General features: G+C 36.0%; 1 protein-coding gene across 1 annotated transcript; it reads right to left on the reverse strand.

The window, feature by feature from the left end:
- Nucleotides 1-1,823: 1,823 nt before the first annotated feature.
- Nucleotides 1,824-11,063, reverse strand: LOC139728269 (uncharacterized). The gene is made up of 6 exons (XM_071639227.1): nt 11,015-11,063; nt 10,383-10,529; nt 9,293-9,454; nt 8,254-8,461; nt 6,895-6,997; nt 1,824-2,018 (listed from the first exon to the last, which is right to left on the reverse strand). The coding sequence occupies exons 1-6, from the start codon at nt 11,061-11,063 to the stop codon at nt 1,824-1,826; spliced, it is 864 nt and encodes a 287-aa protein (XP_071495328.1).
- Between the last annotated feature and the right edge of the window lie 3,194 nt (nt 11,064-14,257).

The following is a 14,257-nucleotide window of genomic DNA, read 5'->3' on the forward strand; positions in this document are numbered from 1 at the left end:
TATAATATCATATAATCAGTATTATGTCTGTGTAAATAAGATAAAACAACATATCATTCCCGAACAGCCGTTTGGAAAGGTAGATCAACTTTATTCTGCGTATACATAAGAGACAGTGAAAGAAAAGAAAAGTTATCACAATATCGTTCAATTTTAAAGAGCATAGCGATGGGGCTATACTTTCTTACCTGTTGAATTTTTCCTGAAGATACCATATTTTTTTTTTGTCGTCGCAGAAATTGGATATGGAAGTTTAAAGTGTCAAATGGGCTTATTCGCAAATTCAAGTTCAATGACTTATCCCAGTTGCTTCCATACAAAAAAAAAAAGTTACAGTGTATCGAAAATGTGTGTTCACTTGTGCTGATTTGTAATACCATGATCATCCTTATATGTGGCGAATAGAACAACTGCCTGCCATATATATCTTATGATATTTTTTCTACTGTATATATACAATCATAATATAATGTATTCATATTCATATTTCTCCAGAGGACTTCGATAGGCCCGCAAAACACACACACACACACACACACACTCTGAACAAAGATTTTGTCGATCCACACAATACACACAATACCTTTTGTATATCATTACGTGATATCATGGAAATATTAGGTGCTCAGTCTATAGGGGAAGGTGCATTCCAATGTCTTTTGTAGATCATATAATTACTTTGGCAGTTATCAACAGATGACGTAACTGACAAAATCTTGGTTTGTTTGTTTGTTTGTTTGTTTGTTTGTTTTCGTGGGGTTATCCAAGTAAACAGAAGAAAAATATTGTAATATTCATTTGCCACATAATTATCATATCAATGATTCTAAGACTATTGGAAATCAAGACAAGTCAACATTCACTTGCAGTGTATTGTCATTTTTAATGATATCTCGAAAGCAAGCAATTCTCAAGAATTGATGCTTTCACATTTCCTGTATCAATATACCACATCGTGTCCATTTTTGCTGCCTTGTGTTACATTTGTTAACTTCAGAACCCTAAAGTTATACAACACCCATTATAGAATTGATAACTCAGAGGGAAGTTAAACATTATTCCGATAATTTTGTTCACAATATACTCTTTAAAATCATGAGCATGTACTTATAGGGGTCCAAAGTTAAGTCCGAGAAGAAAATATGAAAACAATATGGTAAAGGAAGCATCGCTGCTGTTCTATCTAGTGCCTCACATATTCTTACTTAATAAAATCGGTAAACAACGACGCGAACAAGACAGTTTTGATAAGCAGATGTCCTTGGACATAATGCTTTCAGAAACAGCTCGAACCATCTCTTTAATTCACATTCATAAAGCGTATATATGACTGCTGTATGACTTATGTTTTGGCAGTTTCATTTCTTCATAATCATCATGACAGTCTTACGCTAAATAATAATTGAGCCACTACAAGGTATATGCTTCCTTTGGTTATACCCTCATAATCATGAAAATTTTATTGCCTCATTTTCGCTAGTTCAAGAAGAATTAATATAATATGTTGCTTATATGTTCTTGCTCTTGTTTTGCAATGTTATTGATGGTTTGTTTTTGATTTATGGTAAATATAGAAAAATAAATATTTTAACTAAATCAAATATAGAAACAAGAGGAACCACTCAGGCTGAATTTTGAGGTAAAAAAAAAAAACATTGCAGAAAGCACAGAAAAATTAATCCTATGAAGCGGTGCCACGTTTGCACTCGACGGCTTAACCCAGATTATGGTTCCCCATGATATAATCGGATTGATATACCCATTGGTGGAATAGGCTTATGAAAACGCTGTATATGCCAATGCGAGGTTTACCACATTATCTTCTAGGATGAGAAGGCGCAATGGGTGTGCGTGGAATGGCCGGGGTAGCCCGGGCCGAGGTTTTCAGCAGCTCCGTAGGCGGAACATTTCGACATCCACTGGCTGTAGGAGCTGGAGCTGAGTATCTGGAAGTCAACGGCTGTGCCCTGGTAGTGCCATGAATTAGTGGAATGACAGGCACCGGCTATGGCGTTTATCTGTGATGTATATGGAAGGGAGAAAATCTAATATTCTTCGTCCGCGTCATTGAGGTTGCGAGATTATTTTCATCTCTGTAGTGACAAACAGAGCCCTGTTTCATAAAGCTGTTCGTAAAGTTACGAACAACTTGCGAACGACTGGTGATCAGTTCTGATGTGCTATACCTATCAGAATTTCCATAATTCAGCACAAGAACTGATCACCAGTCGCTCGTAAGTTGTTCGTAACTTTACGAACAGCTTTATGAAACAGGGCCCAGATCCGTGGAATTTTACAACGTTATCAGTAGTAGTATACGAATATATGAAATAGATGGTTCTGCATTGAAAAGACTAAACCAATGCCTTCGCAAGCGCTGCATGGCGTTTTTTTAGCGTTTGTAGTTGAGAAGTATAGGTTAAATGGGTGCAATTACAAAGTGGATGAGTAAACCTTTTTGATGTATTCATGCTTTCACAACTTCTTTTTTGTTTTACCTTTTGCTTGTGCCAAGCACATCAAAATTAAAGCAAGTAATGGTAGGACTGAATCTACCTATCACTCTTTTTTTTTCTGGCTTCATAGATATCTTGGGTCATAATCGCAAAGCAAAAAGAAGTATATGGGCAATTGTCAGATTAAGTGTTCAATTCCATGTGAGTAAAACCGAAAAATCAACCACAAAGTAATACATTCAAAGATGTGTTTTTGGTAACTTCAAAACCGGTCAAATACGAAACAAAAAGAGGAACATTCTAAATGATGGGCATTCATTGAGTAAAAATGAATTGAAATAGAGCATGATATATGATTTTTGATCACCAATCAGATACGTTACCGCAAATTTACATGTTGTAATGGACTCCTAACTTTGAATTAAATTTATTGTTTTGATCCAATTTCCGTTCAGGAAAAGACATCTGTCCCCCCTAAAGATATTGAGATTTTTCAAGAGGTAAAGACGTTGTCATCTCTTGCTAGTTGGTAGAAATTATTTCTGTGTGGTAGGTTGAAATATGTTTTTTGCTGAAATTAAATATAACCTTAAGATTCACTTTGTATTTTTAACAAATTTCGCTTACAAAGTTTCGAATGCCACAAATCATGCAAAGGGAACGATCCGATCTGGAATTTGCACAGGAAACAAATATGAATTGCTTTCCTGGGGAAATAACTATCGAAAAACATCGAATTGCCTTTGGTAACGTATCTGGTAAAATATAACTAATAATTTTAATTATGTGTGAATTAATGAATATCACCTGTTTAGTTATTTACTTTATGAATTGATGTAAAAATGAATGATGTAAGCCCAAATTAACAATTTTAAACATTGTACGTAATATTTAAACTATGAAATGTAGTGGAAAAGAGCCCTAAATATGAGAGCTGAGTTCTTCATTCACAGAATATTCTCATCTTACGTCTGAATGTATTTATCCATCTGACTATAAATATTCATTTAGTTTTGATGGATAATGCAAACAAGGTTTAAAAAAGATATTTTGTACGCACTTAGAAGGAAGTAGGTACAGTCTCTATGAACTCGATATACTAAAAAGTTGTTTGATCTATGGTAAAGTATTTGGCTCACCCCTTTTAATGAAAATGAATACATAATTGTTCAACTTATCAATGAATCTTGAGTAGTTCTTCATATGTTGAAAAACACTAGAATAAATATGCAACAGAACACTGAAACTTTTCCCGGAAGCTTTTCATAAACTACTTTTTACTCTTTCAAAGTTAGGTAACGTATCTGGCGTACCATAATGAATCCGTCGGTGAAGTTACAGAGTAATATCTACTGAATATTCTTCATTTGAACATGACTCTAATTTTTTATGGAAGCGTCATTCTATGCAGAATTGGTTTATGAACACTTTGTTGTACATGACATTATTTGTCACCGTGGGTGCCCTGAATAATACGTAACGTATCTGCTAAATCTGAAAAGCAAAAAACTGCTATGCTGAATCATAGCTTCGTCTTGTAAAATAAACGTTAAAAGTTGTTGCATAGAATATGAAAGTGGCTGGGTTTTATAGATTAGAACTTTGGAATTTATGAGCACATAACGATTTGTTTGTAAAAACATTTACAATTTTTTTCAGCATTTTGATTATGTGGTAACGTATCTGTCGGAAAAATTGGCATTAAGTTGTGAGACACTGACGCAGAAAGAAAAATCATGTGGAAGTGTTGCTCTTTTTCACCTCCCTGTCCTTTTGGTGTACGAATATAATCCTGAGGTCCAAGAAAACGAAGCATGTAATGTGTAGGGATGAATTTTGACCAGATTTGATCCCCTGGAAGCACAAGACCAATGAACAAAATTCGGTCACGTATCTGTGGTAACGTATATGGTCGATCATGTTATTATGAGAGCGATATCCACCGAATATTTCTCACTTGTACTAAACTTTAATGTTGAATCGATGCGTCATTCCGAGGAGTATTGTATAATATACAATTTGTCTGACATTGCAATATCTGTCGCAGTGGGTGGCGTGAAATGTATGTAACGTATAACTGTCCAAATTAAAATGTAGAAAACCGACATTTCAAACATTGTACCGTATTCTCAATAAAAAGCTGTTGCACAAAAAAACTAAGTACTTGCAATGTATGAAGTATATCCTCAGGGTTTCATACTCAGGGTCAGTGCATAGTCTTGTTATTTTCGCAATGCTGTAACACTAAAGAAACTGGTAACGTATCTGGTGGTGAATTTGGCGACAGGTTTCAAAAGGCTATGAAAAAGAAGTCAATAAAAATTTTGGAACTTTTCGAGTATTGTGATTAGCACATAAGATTTGCTTATCGTCCATGCAAAATAAATGATATTTGGAAAGTGTGGTTGTGGACGGAGAGGAGCATTTATTTATTTATTTATTTATTCACAACATCTTTTAACAGGGACATTCCGTTCAGTTCTGCTGACAGCCAGCAGACCTGCTTTTCAAGGAAGCCCTGTATACGATAATACAATGCATACATAAACTTTCAGGTAAAAACAAACAGTAGGTGACCTACACAAAAACAAACAAACAAACAAACGAATTATATACAGTATTTACAAGTACATTCACAAATGGTACTAGAGGGGTACCAGTGTATTACAAAAACATGTGGTAACATGTGATACAGGATTATATCAACTCAACTCAATGTATAATCAAATGAGCAAAAAACAAACAAACATTATTTTCTACCATGCTTCACAACCTAAGATCATATAGTATGTAGCAATGGTCGGCAGTGTTTCTTGAAAAGAGGCAATGAACTCAGCGTCTGGACGGGAAGGGGTAACTTATTAAAGAGCATTGGACCATAATAAGAAAAGCTACGTTTTTTGTACTCGGTGTTAACCTGAGGAACAAACAGTGGGCTGTTGGTAGCATACCGTGTTACATAATAAACGGGTCGCTGTGTGATCAGGCGATTCATATAAGGCGGTGCAAGCCTGTTCAAAATCTTAAAGACCATGAGACAATGCTGGTATTTTATCCTGTCTGCAATATTTTGCCAATGTAGTGTTGGTATATACAGTGATACAGATTCATGTTGCTTTATATCAAAAATCATACGAATATATTTATTTTGCATTATTTGTAATTTCTTAATGTGTGATTTGGAACATGAACCCCAGGTGGTGGAACAATAATCTATGTGGGGTAAAACTAGTGAGTAATACAAATTGATAATCGTTTTACGTGATAGAAAACATTTCACTCTTCGTACACTTCCAATTGCACGAGCAATTTTAATGCAAATATTATCAACATGTTTCGACCAGTTTAAAGTAGGTTCTAAAATAACTCCTAAATACTTAAATTCATTTACCTGTTCAATATACTGACCATTGTACATTACAGAAATTTTACAATTTTGCAATTTCTTTCTTGAACCAAACACCATTACTTTGGTCTTCTTTACATTTAACATCATCTTGTTTACTTTCATCCACTGAGAAATTTTATCGAGCTGTAGTTGCATTTCCTCTTGTAATGGCTGGATATTCTTATTTCTACAAAATATCACTGTATCATCTGCATAAAGAGACAATTTAACATTCGATGATACATCTATATTACACAGGTCATTTATATAAATACAAAACAACAATGGACCCAGTGTTGAACCCTGGGGTACTCCAGATTTGACCGTTAGGCATTCACTGAGAACACCATTTATAGAAACACACTGTTGTCTATTGTTTAGATAATTTGTGAACCACTGTAGTTCTTTGGAAAATACGCCATATTTTTCAAGTTTATGAATAATAAAATCATGTGGGACCAGGTCAAAGGCTTTTCGTAAATCCAAGAATAAACTTCCAGTGCAGTAACCAGTACATCGATTTTCTAATAGGTATTCGTTGATGTCACATCAGAGCAATAAAACATAATTCTAAAATAGCCGGCGACACTGCGTTTTGGGGGTCTTAACGAAGTTTAACAGCAAAATTTTATACAAAAAGGCAGACAACCGCATTTGATCGTGTTTATTTTTAAGAAATAATGTCCTCGTGATATATTATAAACATTTAAATAGTATCTAATAGGTTTCATGGAACCGCAAACGGTAATGGAATGTCGGCGACACCAAAATTCCGTATTTGCACACTTTTACTGAGAATGGGCCATAAGATATATTTGAAACCATCAATGTGATTTATCAAAAACAATAGCAAAATTAGCTTTATGACCTAAACTGACGTTACGACCTCCTCATCAACAAAACATGCTCAGCTGTTGATTACCACCTCCACGCGATATTTTCTTGCAAGCCGCTATTATAATATCGTAGATGGTACCAGTAACTGGTAGATCGAGAGATGGTATAAACATACACTGTGTTACTTTTCTCGCTCCAAATTTGTCAAAATACCTGAAGGTAGTGGCCATCGTCAGCAAGGTCGATGATGTATTCCAGAAGAGTCTGGCTCAGACAAGTTGAACCTCCAGGAGTACATCCGGAGGAGCAGCAGTAGCTTTGGGAGGATTTTAAAGAGACAGAAGACAAAAAAAAAAAAGTTTACAAAGTTGTGCATAAAGAACATGGAAAAACAGAGGGAGAGAGAAATAGAGATATAATAGATAGATAGAAAGAGAAATAAAGAGAGGAGAAAATGGGACTTAATTGGGGAGGGGAAGACAAGAGATAATAGAGAGATAGAGAAAGAGAGAGAGAAGGAGAGAGAGAGAGACAATGTAAGACAAAGAATTATAGAGAGAGTGATATTTTTGATTCCGCATAATCATACTGTGATTGACGAATTGCTCTTCATCGACGTCACAATACACACACCGACTATTCAGTGTTTATAGCCATGAAAAACAAATCATGGACATACACATTCGGGCATGCTCGGGTGGGACTCGTACACACAACCTTCTGATTAATATATACAATGGTCATATCCAATGTCAATTAGTGTCACAATAAAAAAAGGACTGGACGAAAAAAATAATAATTTGAAAAATTGGGAAGAATGTTTGGAAGAGAAATAAAGTAAGACAGCGGGAGACGTGCAGTAAGGAACATAAAGAATGAAAACGGAGGAATAAAAGAAAAGAAGGGTATGATAGTACAGTGTAACTTAGATACAAGATGGAGACGTGATAATCTTTTATTCTGCACTACAGCAAGGATAAGAAATAATACTAATAATACATTGATACACGTGTACTCTAGCAGTCTGGAAACTTAACATTGGTCTTCGAACTCAACGGAAAGTAAAGTGCTGGAGTATTGTAATATACAGCCATGGGGATTCGCCGACAAAAGATTGAAACTTCCAGCAACATCATTGGACGAATGATAGCAATTATTCTATATGATAACTAACCATGGCCATTCTTTCACTTGGACCTGGGCTCAGACATAAGCGAAGACCAGCCCTCAACCGTTCTATACGACCTCTGAATTCACCCTTCGGCAGTTATATTGGTTACTATGGGTCGTCACTCGAAAGGTTTTTGGAAGTCGGCAAATGGTTGCCAGCGGTACTGTTCATTCTCCCTGACAAAACTCTCAATTTCTACCACTCCCCCACCCTTTTCTCTCACACAGGCATGAATCATATGCGATGTGATGCATAAGGCAATTGCTTTACAAGCTCTATTTCAACCTTATATCTCTTTCCCATTTCTTCATGAAATATGTCCTCATTCTTTCAGAAGAGAGAATGATATAGAATCGACTCAAGGCGAATGTTATATTAATGGACATTCGTGTATAACATACGAAGATCGTAGAGCCGTGTAGCCGTTGCAGGTGTCGACGATGTTGGAGTACGCGTCCGCCCCGTCTCCGGAACCCAGTGGGTTTAGGATTCCGTTATCTGTAAGAAGGTCGATGCTTCCAACGTTGTGGAGAGCGAGTACTTCGCACGATAGCGACCGCACCGTCCAACTGCAGGACCCGCTACCTCCTCCTCCACCATCAGATCCACCTGCAAATAAATTACGATCAGGATGCACTTGTTACTGTTGTTATTAGTTAGAAAGCACTGCAAAATTAAAGTGGTACTGACGATTTGAGATACCATGACTAATAGGTCAATTTCTTTAAAACTTTCCAAGTAACTTTCCTTGCCTAATAGGTCAATTTCTTTAAAACTTTCCAAGTAACTTTCCTTGCCCATGCTCTGAAAACGTTTTAAAAAAATCTAAATGGAAGAAAGTCTCGCATGGAAAACCTTTTGGAATCAGAAGAGAGATTCACAATATATTCTGACTATATAAAATCATATGTGAAATTATGAGCATTTTCGTTTCATATTATACAAACTATATTACAACTTTTCTCTTTTTTCTTTTCTTTTTTTGTCGGTGATGCTGTTCTTTTCATTGTTCCATGCCGGTGAATCATCAATAATCACAAGCACTTTTGTGAGGACGCAACACCATTCTTCTCGTAAGTGATCACACACGATCGATGAAATGATGGCATAACAAGGCTTTCTGGCCAAAGTTCGACTCTGACACGTCTGATTTGTTGTTGTTGGGGTTTTTTTTTTCAAATGATTTGATTTATTCGGCATTTCTCAAAGCATAAGACAATGTAGGAATGAATGAATTGATGAAAAAAAAAATCAGCCAAAACAGCTAATGGGGGAAAAAAAGCCACCAAAGGGGTGTTGCAAGAAAGTTGCAATCAATATTGTAAACTTCGGTAACATTTCGATAGGCGCATCTTTACTCTCAACCTTCATTACGATGACATGGTGACGAGCGAATGATGCCTACTTGGAGTCCTCTTGTTCATTGACCAGTCCACTTACATGTATCACTTGGCTTTGAAAAGCAGCACTTCACGTCATTGGGTTTGGTCGGACACAGCCCGCTGATGTAGTTGCTGCTCGGACACTGCGAGGTGTCGATACAGTGACCGACATCTCCATATCGCCAGTGATCATGTTCAGCGCATTCAGAATCACTGTCCGCTATTCAACGGGAAAGCAACAAACAAACATACAAACAAACAAACAAACGAACAAACAAACAAAATTATCATACACATACAGATCAGAGGGTTTCATTCAAATGCATCATAACACGAGGCAATTGACTATCGGAAACATCGCAGTTGATAAATGTGTCAAACATTCCAGCCGAAGTTATCCACTCCTTCAAACAATATCATATCAATATTATCAACAATGCATATTAACTGATTTGTGAAAAGCATAATTTTGTTCAAGGAAAGTAGATTCCTCATCAATCACATCAATCGTTTTACTGCTGCTTCTATCCGCACACTAAGACATATTAGACTCAAATCGATAACAATGATCCAATAATGATAATAATATAGTGATAGTAATAGCAATAGTAGTATGGTAGTAGTAATAATGTATTATTCATTTGATATTAGATATTTCATATATCATATATCATAAATAATATATCATATATTATTCCATTTCCTTTCATTTCATTTATTGTTTCTGCATGGCACAAGTAATCAACTATTATGAACACTTTCGGAAATATACAATAGCTCATCATTATTCATGGCTGATTATATATTATTATTACATATTTAATATTACATATTTTTCAATTTGCCTTTCGAGTTCCATTATATACCATCAATGTTCACAGTTGTGCTTTGTTGCGTAGTATGTGCTGTTTTTTTTTTAAACCATGCGTGAATGCGAACTCTCCCTCTCAAATTTTCTATCTAATAATCATTATTTAAAAGACGATTGATTTTCTTTCTGTAGTATCACTGGTGTAGGAATGTTGTTATTTTGTCCGGTTTTTTTTTCTTCATGACGATTTTGATCATTCAGAACGAAATCTTATAAAGATGACTAATCTATATACAGGGGAGAACAATTTTTACGAACAATGTAATGCAGTTCGTACCAGTGAAGCAACATTTGATATTTGCAGCTTGAGATGGACACAATCCGCTGATATACTTTCCACCTGGGCATGAGGTTGTCGAAATGCATTCACCAACACAGCCGTAATTTTGATGATCATAACTGCTGCATTCTGGATCGGTGTAGCCTGAAAAATACAAACAGTCATTACGGAAGTTTTTTTTTTTTTTTTTTTTTTTTTTTTTTTTTTTTTTTAGGATAGCACACATACCCAAGGTAAAACAACAACAACGACAACAACAACAACAACAAACCCCAAACGTTTGTAAATTTTCGTTTTTAGAACTTTTCGAGAATAATAAGATCACTTCTAAAAGTTGCTTACAGGCAAAATTTACTTACTATAATGCATAAGTCAAAATACACATTGACAAAGTATACATTTTGGCTACAAAATCGTAATTCTTCAAACTTGGAGGATTAATGCTTGTTGCGCCATCATAGAATCGTAGAATGAGTAGTTGAATCGAGTTATCCCGTTGTGACCTTAAATCGACCAGCGACCGACGGGATTTCGACACGGCATCGCTCAGGCATTGCTTGGGCTTTACCGCCTTCTCGACTTACTACAGGCCTAAAGCGCCACATGATTAGAAGAGAGGTTTAACTCACCGTATGCCGCCGACAAAACACAGACGAGGAGGAACCCAACATTTCCCATGATCAATTTTTGAGTTTTAAGCAGGGTTCTACATAACATCGCGGTTATATAATGCATACGTGCCTGCGTCAACCTCTGCATATACTGTATTATAACATAGGCTTAGACATCATGGGAAGTTTGACAGACTCTCGCACCTTTAAATCCTATTGTCAATCACCTTGTCAGGAGAATTAATGTGTCACGTGCTTCCTCAAATCCTTTATTCTCCACAACACTGCAGTACCTCATCATGTTAAGTATGATTATGCACACACATTAACCCTAATATAACGCACTCGGACACACTTATAAACATACATTTTGTAGTATCCTCGTCAGTGTTCAGTAATGTTCTTCTTGTCATTCTTTTTTTTTTTTGCACTTTAGTCATTTTCCAACGTTGTAAAATATTGAGGCAAAAAAGTCTTTAAATCCACTATAATGTTACAATATGAACCCTCACAAAGTACTTTCCTCAAGTCGTATTCTCTTGAAGATTTTTTTTTTCTTACTCTCTCACATTTGTTACTCTCTCACATGTTGGTAGAAGATGTAAGTGGGTCCGAATCTTCCAACCTACAAGTTTGTGTTTCAGTGCAGATTTATGATATACATACACTGGTGTACTTGTATCAGTCTTCTTTGGATGTGCACTTAAGAACTCTAACCGAAGCGACCGCAGTACGGTTGTATCGTCCGGGCCATGGGTTCCCCGCCGATCCGACTGGTCAGCCGCCGAGTGATATCTCCAAATCAAAGATCGGCCCAGTGAGAGATCGTTTCGTGTTTGCAGATCAAAGTCCATAGTATGTGATGTATGGTTCCCGTAGGTCAGTTAGGTACCAAAATCGTCTGTGTTTGTTTGTTTGTTTGTTTGTTTGTATTTTTTAGCGCCATATCGAGAAAATACTTCGCAAATGAGCACCGTATGTGGATATAACTTAGAACCACAGAAATTCATAGTGCTATCTACGGAAAACACATATATTATTAAGTTTGTTGTTTTTGTTGTTGTTATCGTCGTCGTCGTCGTCGTCGTCGTTGTTGTTGTTGTACAAAGTTGTAATGGCCCAAATAAGAGCAACATTAAGTACATGTAGATAATCATTATTTGATGACATATGACAACATAACCCTCTCAATTAAAAGAGCACAGATATTGACAAGATCTGGAGGATGGGAGCGAAATGACCAATAACTAACGTTGTCCTTTTATTAATTAGTTTTAAGTAATCAACTTCTTAGGGCAATCAACATTTACGGGAATCGTATAATTGAACTTAGTGTAAGCCTATATGTTTACATGCATTTTTGACTCCCGAAATCAGGTAAACCTGCGCAGTTGCTCGCTCGTGTTTTGAATAGCGAGCTTTAGATCTGCAACGCGAACGTTAAGACGATTCTCATTAGGCAAAAATGGTGATCTGCACATGCGCAAGACAGTTGTTTCCATTGTCCAACCCGGGAGGAGGCGTCGTCTTAGCGTTTGCGTCGCAGATCTATAATGCTCGCTTATATCATTTTTGTAAGTAATAATATAATAGACAGTTAATTGCTGTAAAAATCGGCTTACCTATATAGTTGAAGGGCAAAGTGCTGAGATGAATTTTTCATGGATATGTACTATAATAATTTCCAATGACAGTTAGGCCCTACATTGATTACCGACATTTTTGGTCGTTAATTCTGGCGTCCTCTCCTATATACGTCATTATAGTTCATAGGAATTATAGTAATTTCGAGTTTGTACATAGAGGGTAAATCAATGTGAGGGGACTGGTACTACATTACGTTTGAGCAGCATATTATAAACTGTTATGGAATATGAATCTCCTTCTATCATTTTTTTTTAAAATGTCACATGATTATTATTACCAACACCTGTTCTGATGTTGTTGTTGTTGGTTTTTTTTTCGTGAAAAGAAAGTAATGAAATATACTGGAATCGCAATTGACTTATGATATTTAATGTAGAAGTCGTGCTCTAGCTGTCAGCATGGTCAGTCTAAAATTATACTAAAGCACTTTCTCTATGGTCTTCAAGTATGCAAGTAGTAGAAATTAGTGGCAATTATAACTTAATGTTTCGAGCCACTTGAGGCGCATTGTCCATAATTGTTTCAATTCTATTTCCGTACAATAACATACAGATAGTGCCTATTTAGAAGTGTGATATAACACTTGACTTCCCCGCGAAGAGATTGCGAATATTCTTCCCTAAGCGCTATCGCTTCGCGAAAAATTATTTCCAGGGGAGAATTAACTCACAATAAAGTGACTGTAAACTAATGTTGTATATCAAAATCGTTATTGAAGCAATATTATGATGTACATGAATACATATCATTTCATTCTATAGCCAATTCGGCAACAGCTAATTATTCTGAAATTATATTACGTGACGTCACTTGAGATTTGACAGTTCAGATTCTCGCTTCATTGTGATCACTTGATTGGAGTATGACCACTCACTGAAATAGAAACATACGTTATGATTCACATAAGCTGGCCAGCACTGTGCAGTTCTATTACTGGGCATCTGAAGTCACGTGGTTTTTAAATTCAAAGAGGTTACTATAATGTAATATTATACGACAGCTAGAGGGCGGGCTAAATATGACCCCGGAAACATTGAAACATCACGGGCTATTACATGCGGACTCGGAGATATACGTCTGTCATTTAGTTTAAAAAGAACAGCAACAACAAAGTGACCTCTATCACGGGGCGCTGTACAGAGCTATACCAACACTTTTCCTTGAATTGGAGGAGAAACACAGAAAAAAGTATTTTTGTTGTTTTAAGAGACTTATGTTTTAGATTTACACACGTTTTGTGTTCACTGAAATTATAAATGCGTTGTGTTTCGGAATTTTTAAACATCGGCTCTGGCACTTCATTATCATGGATTTTCACGAGGAAATCATTGTGAAATGTAATAAGGATGGCATGATCAGTCAGTGATTCCTACAAATGTTCTTACACTGTGTTTTGAACTCGGAAGTTTGTCCAAATTGAAATCTAAATAGACACTTTGTGTCATTCATAAGTTACACCCATAATATCATATGATATTGAGCATCATGTTATTTAATGAAACAAAATCATCATTATGACGAAAAAAATATAAAAAAGGAGACGCGTATCAAGAGTAAAGATTGCTATATATCGAGAGGTAGGATCGAATATCTCTCCACATTATGGCATTGTGT

The sequence above is a fragment of the Diadema antillarum genome, unplaced genomic scaffold (assembly GCF_040938485.1).
Source record: "Diadema antillarum isolate AM-2024a unplaced genomic scaffold, OU_Dant_1.0 seq00000170_RagTag, whole genome shotgun sequence".
NCBI lineage: Eukaryota > Metazoa > Echinodermata > Echinoidea > Diadematoida > Diadematidae > Diadema > Diadema antillarum.

Bases quoted from the DNA above. Each gene is read 5' to 3' on its own strand.
- LOC139728269 (XM_071639227.1), bottom strand. From the start codon at position 11,063: ATGGGAAATGTTGGGTTCCTCCTCGTCTGTGTTTTGTCGGCGGCATAC. The intron at 10,530-11,014 runs GTGAGTTAAACC...TGTATTTTTCAG, and splicing joins TGTTTTGTCGGCGGCATACG to GCTACACCGATCCAGAATGC. The intron at 8,462-9,292 runs GTAAGTGGACTG...ATTTATTTGCAG, and splicing joins TTCAAAGCCAAGTGATACAT to GTGGATCTGATGGTGGAGGA.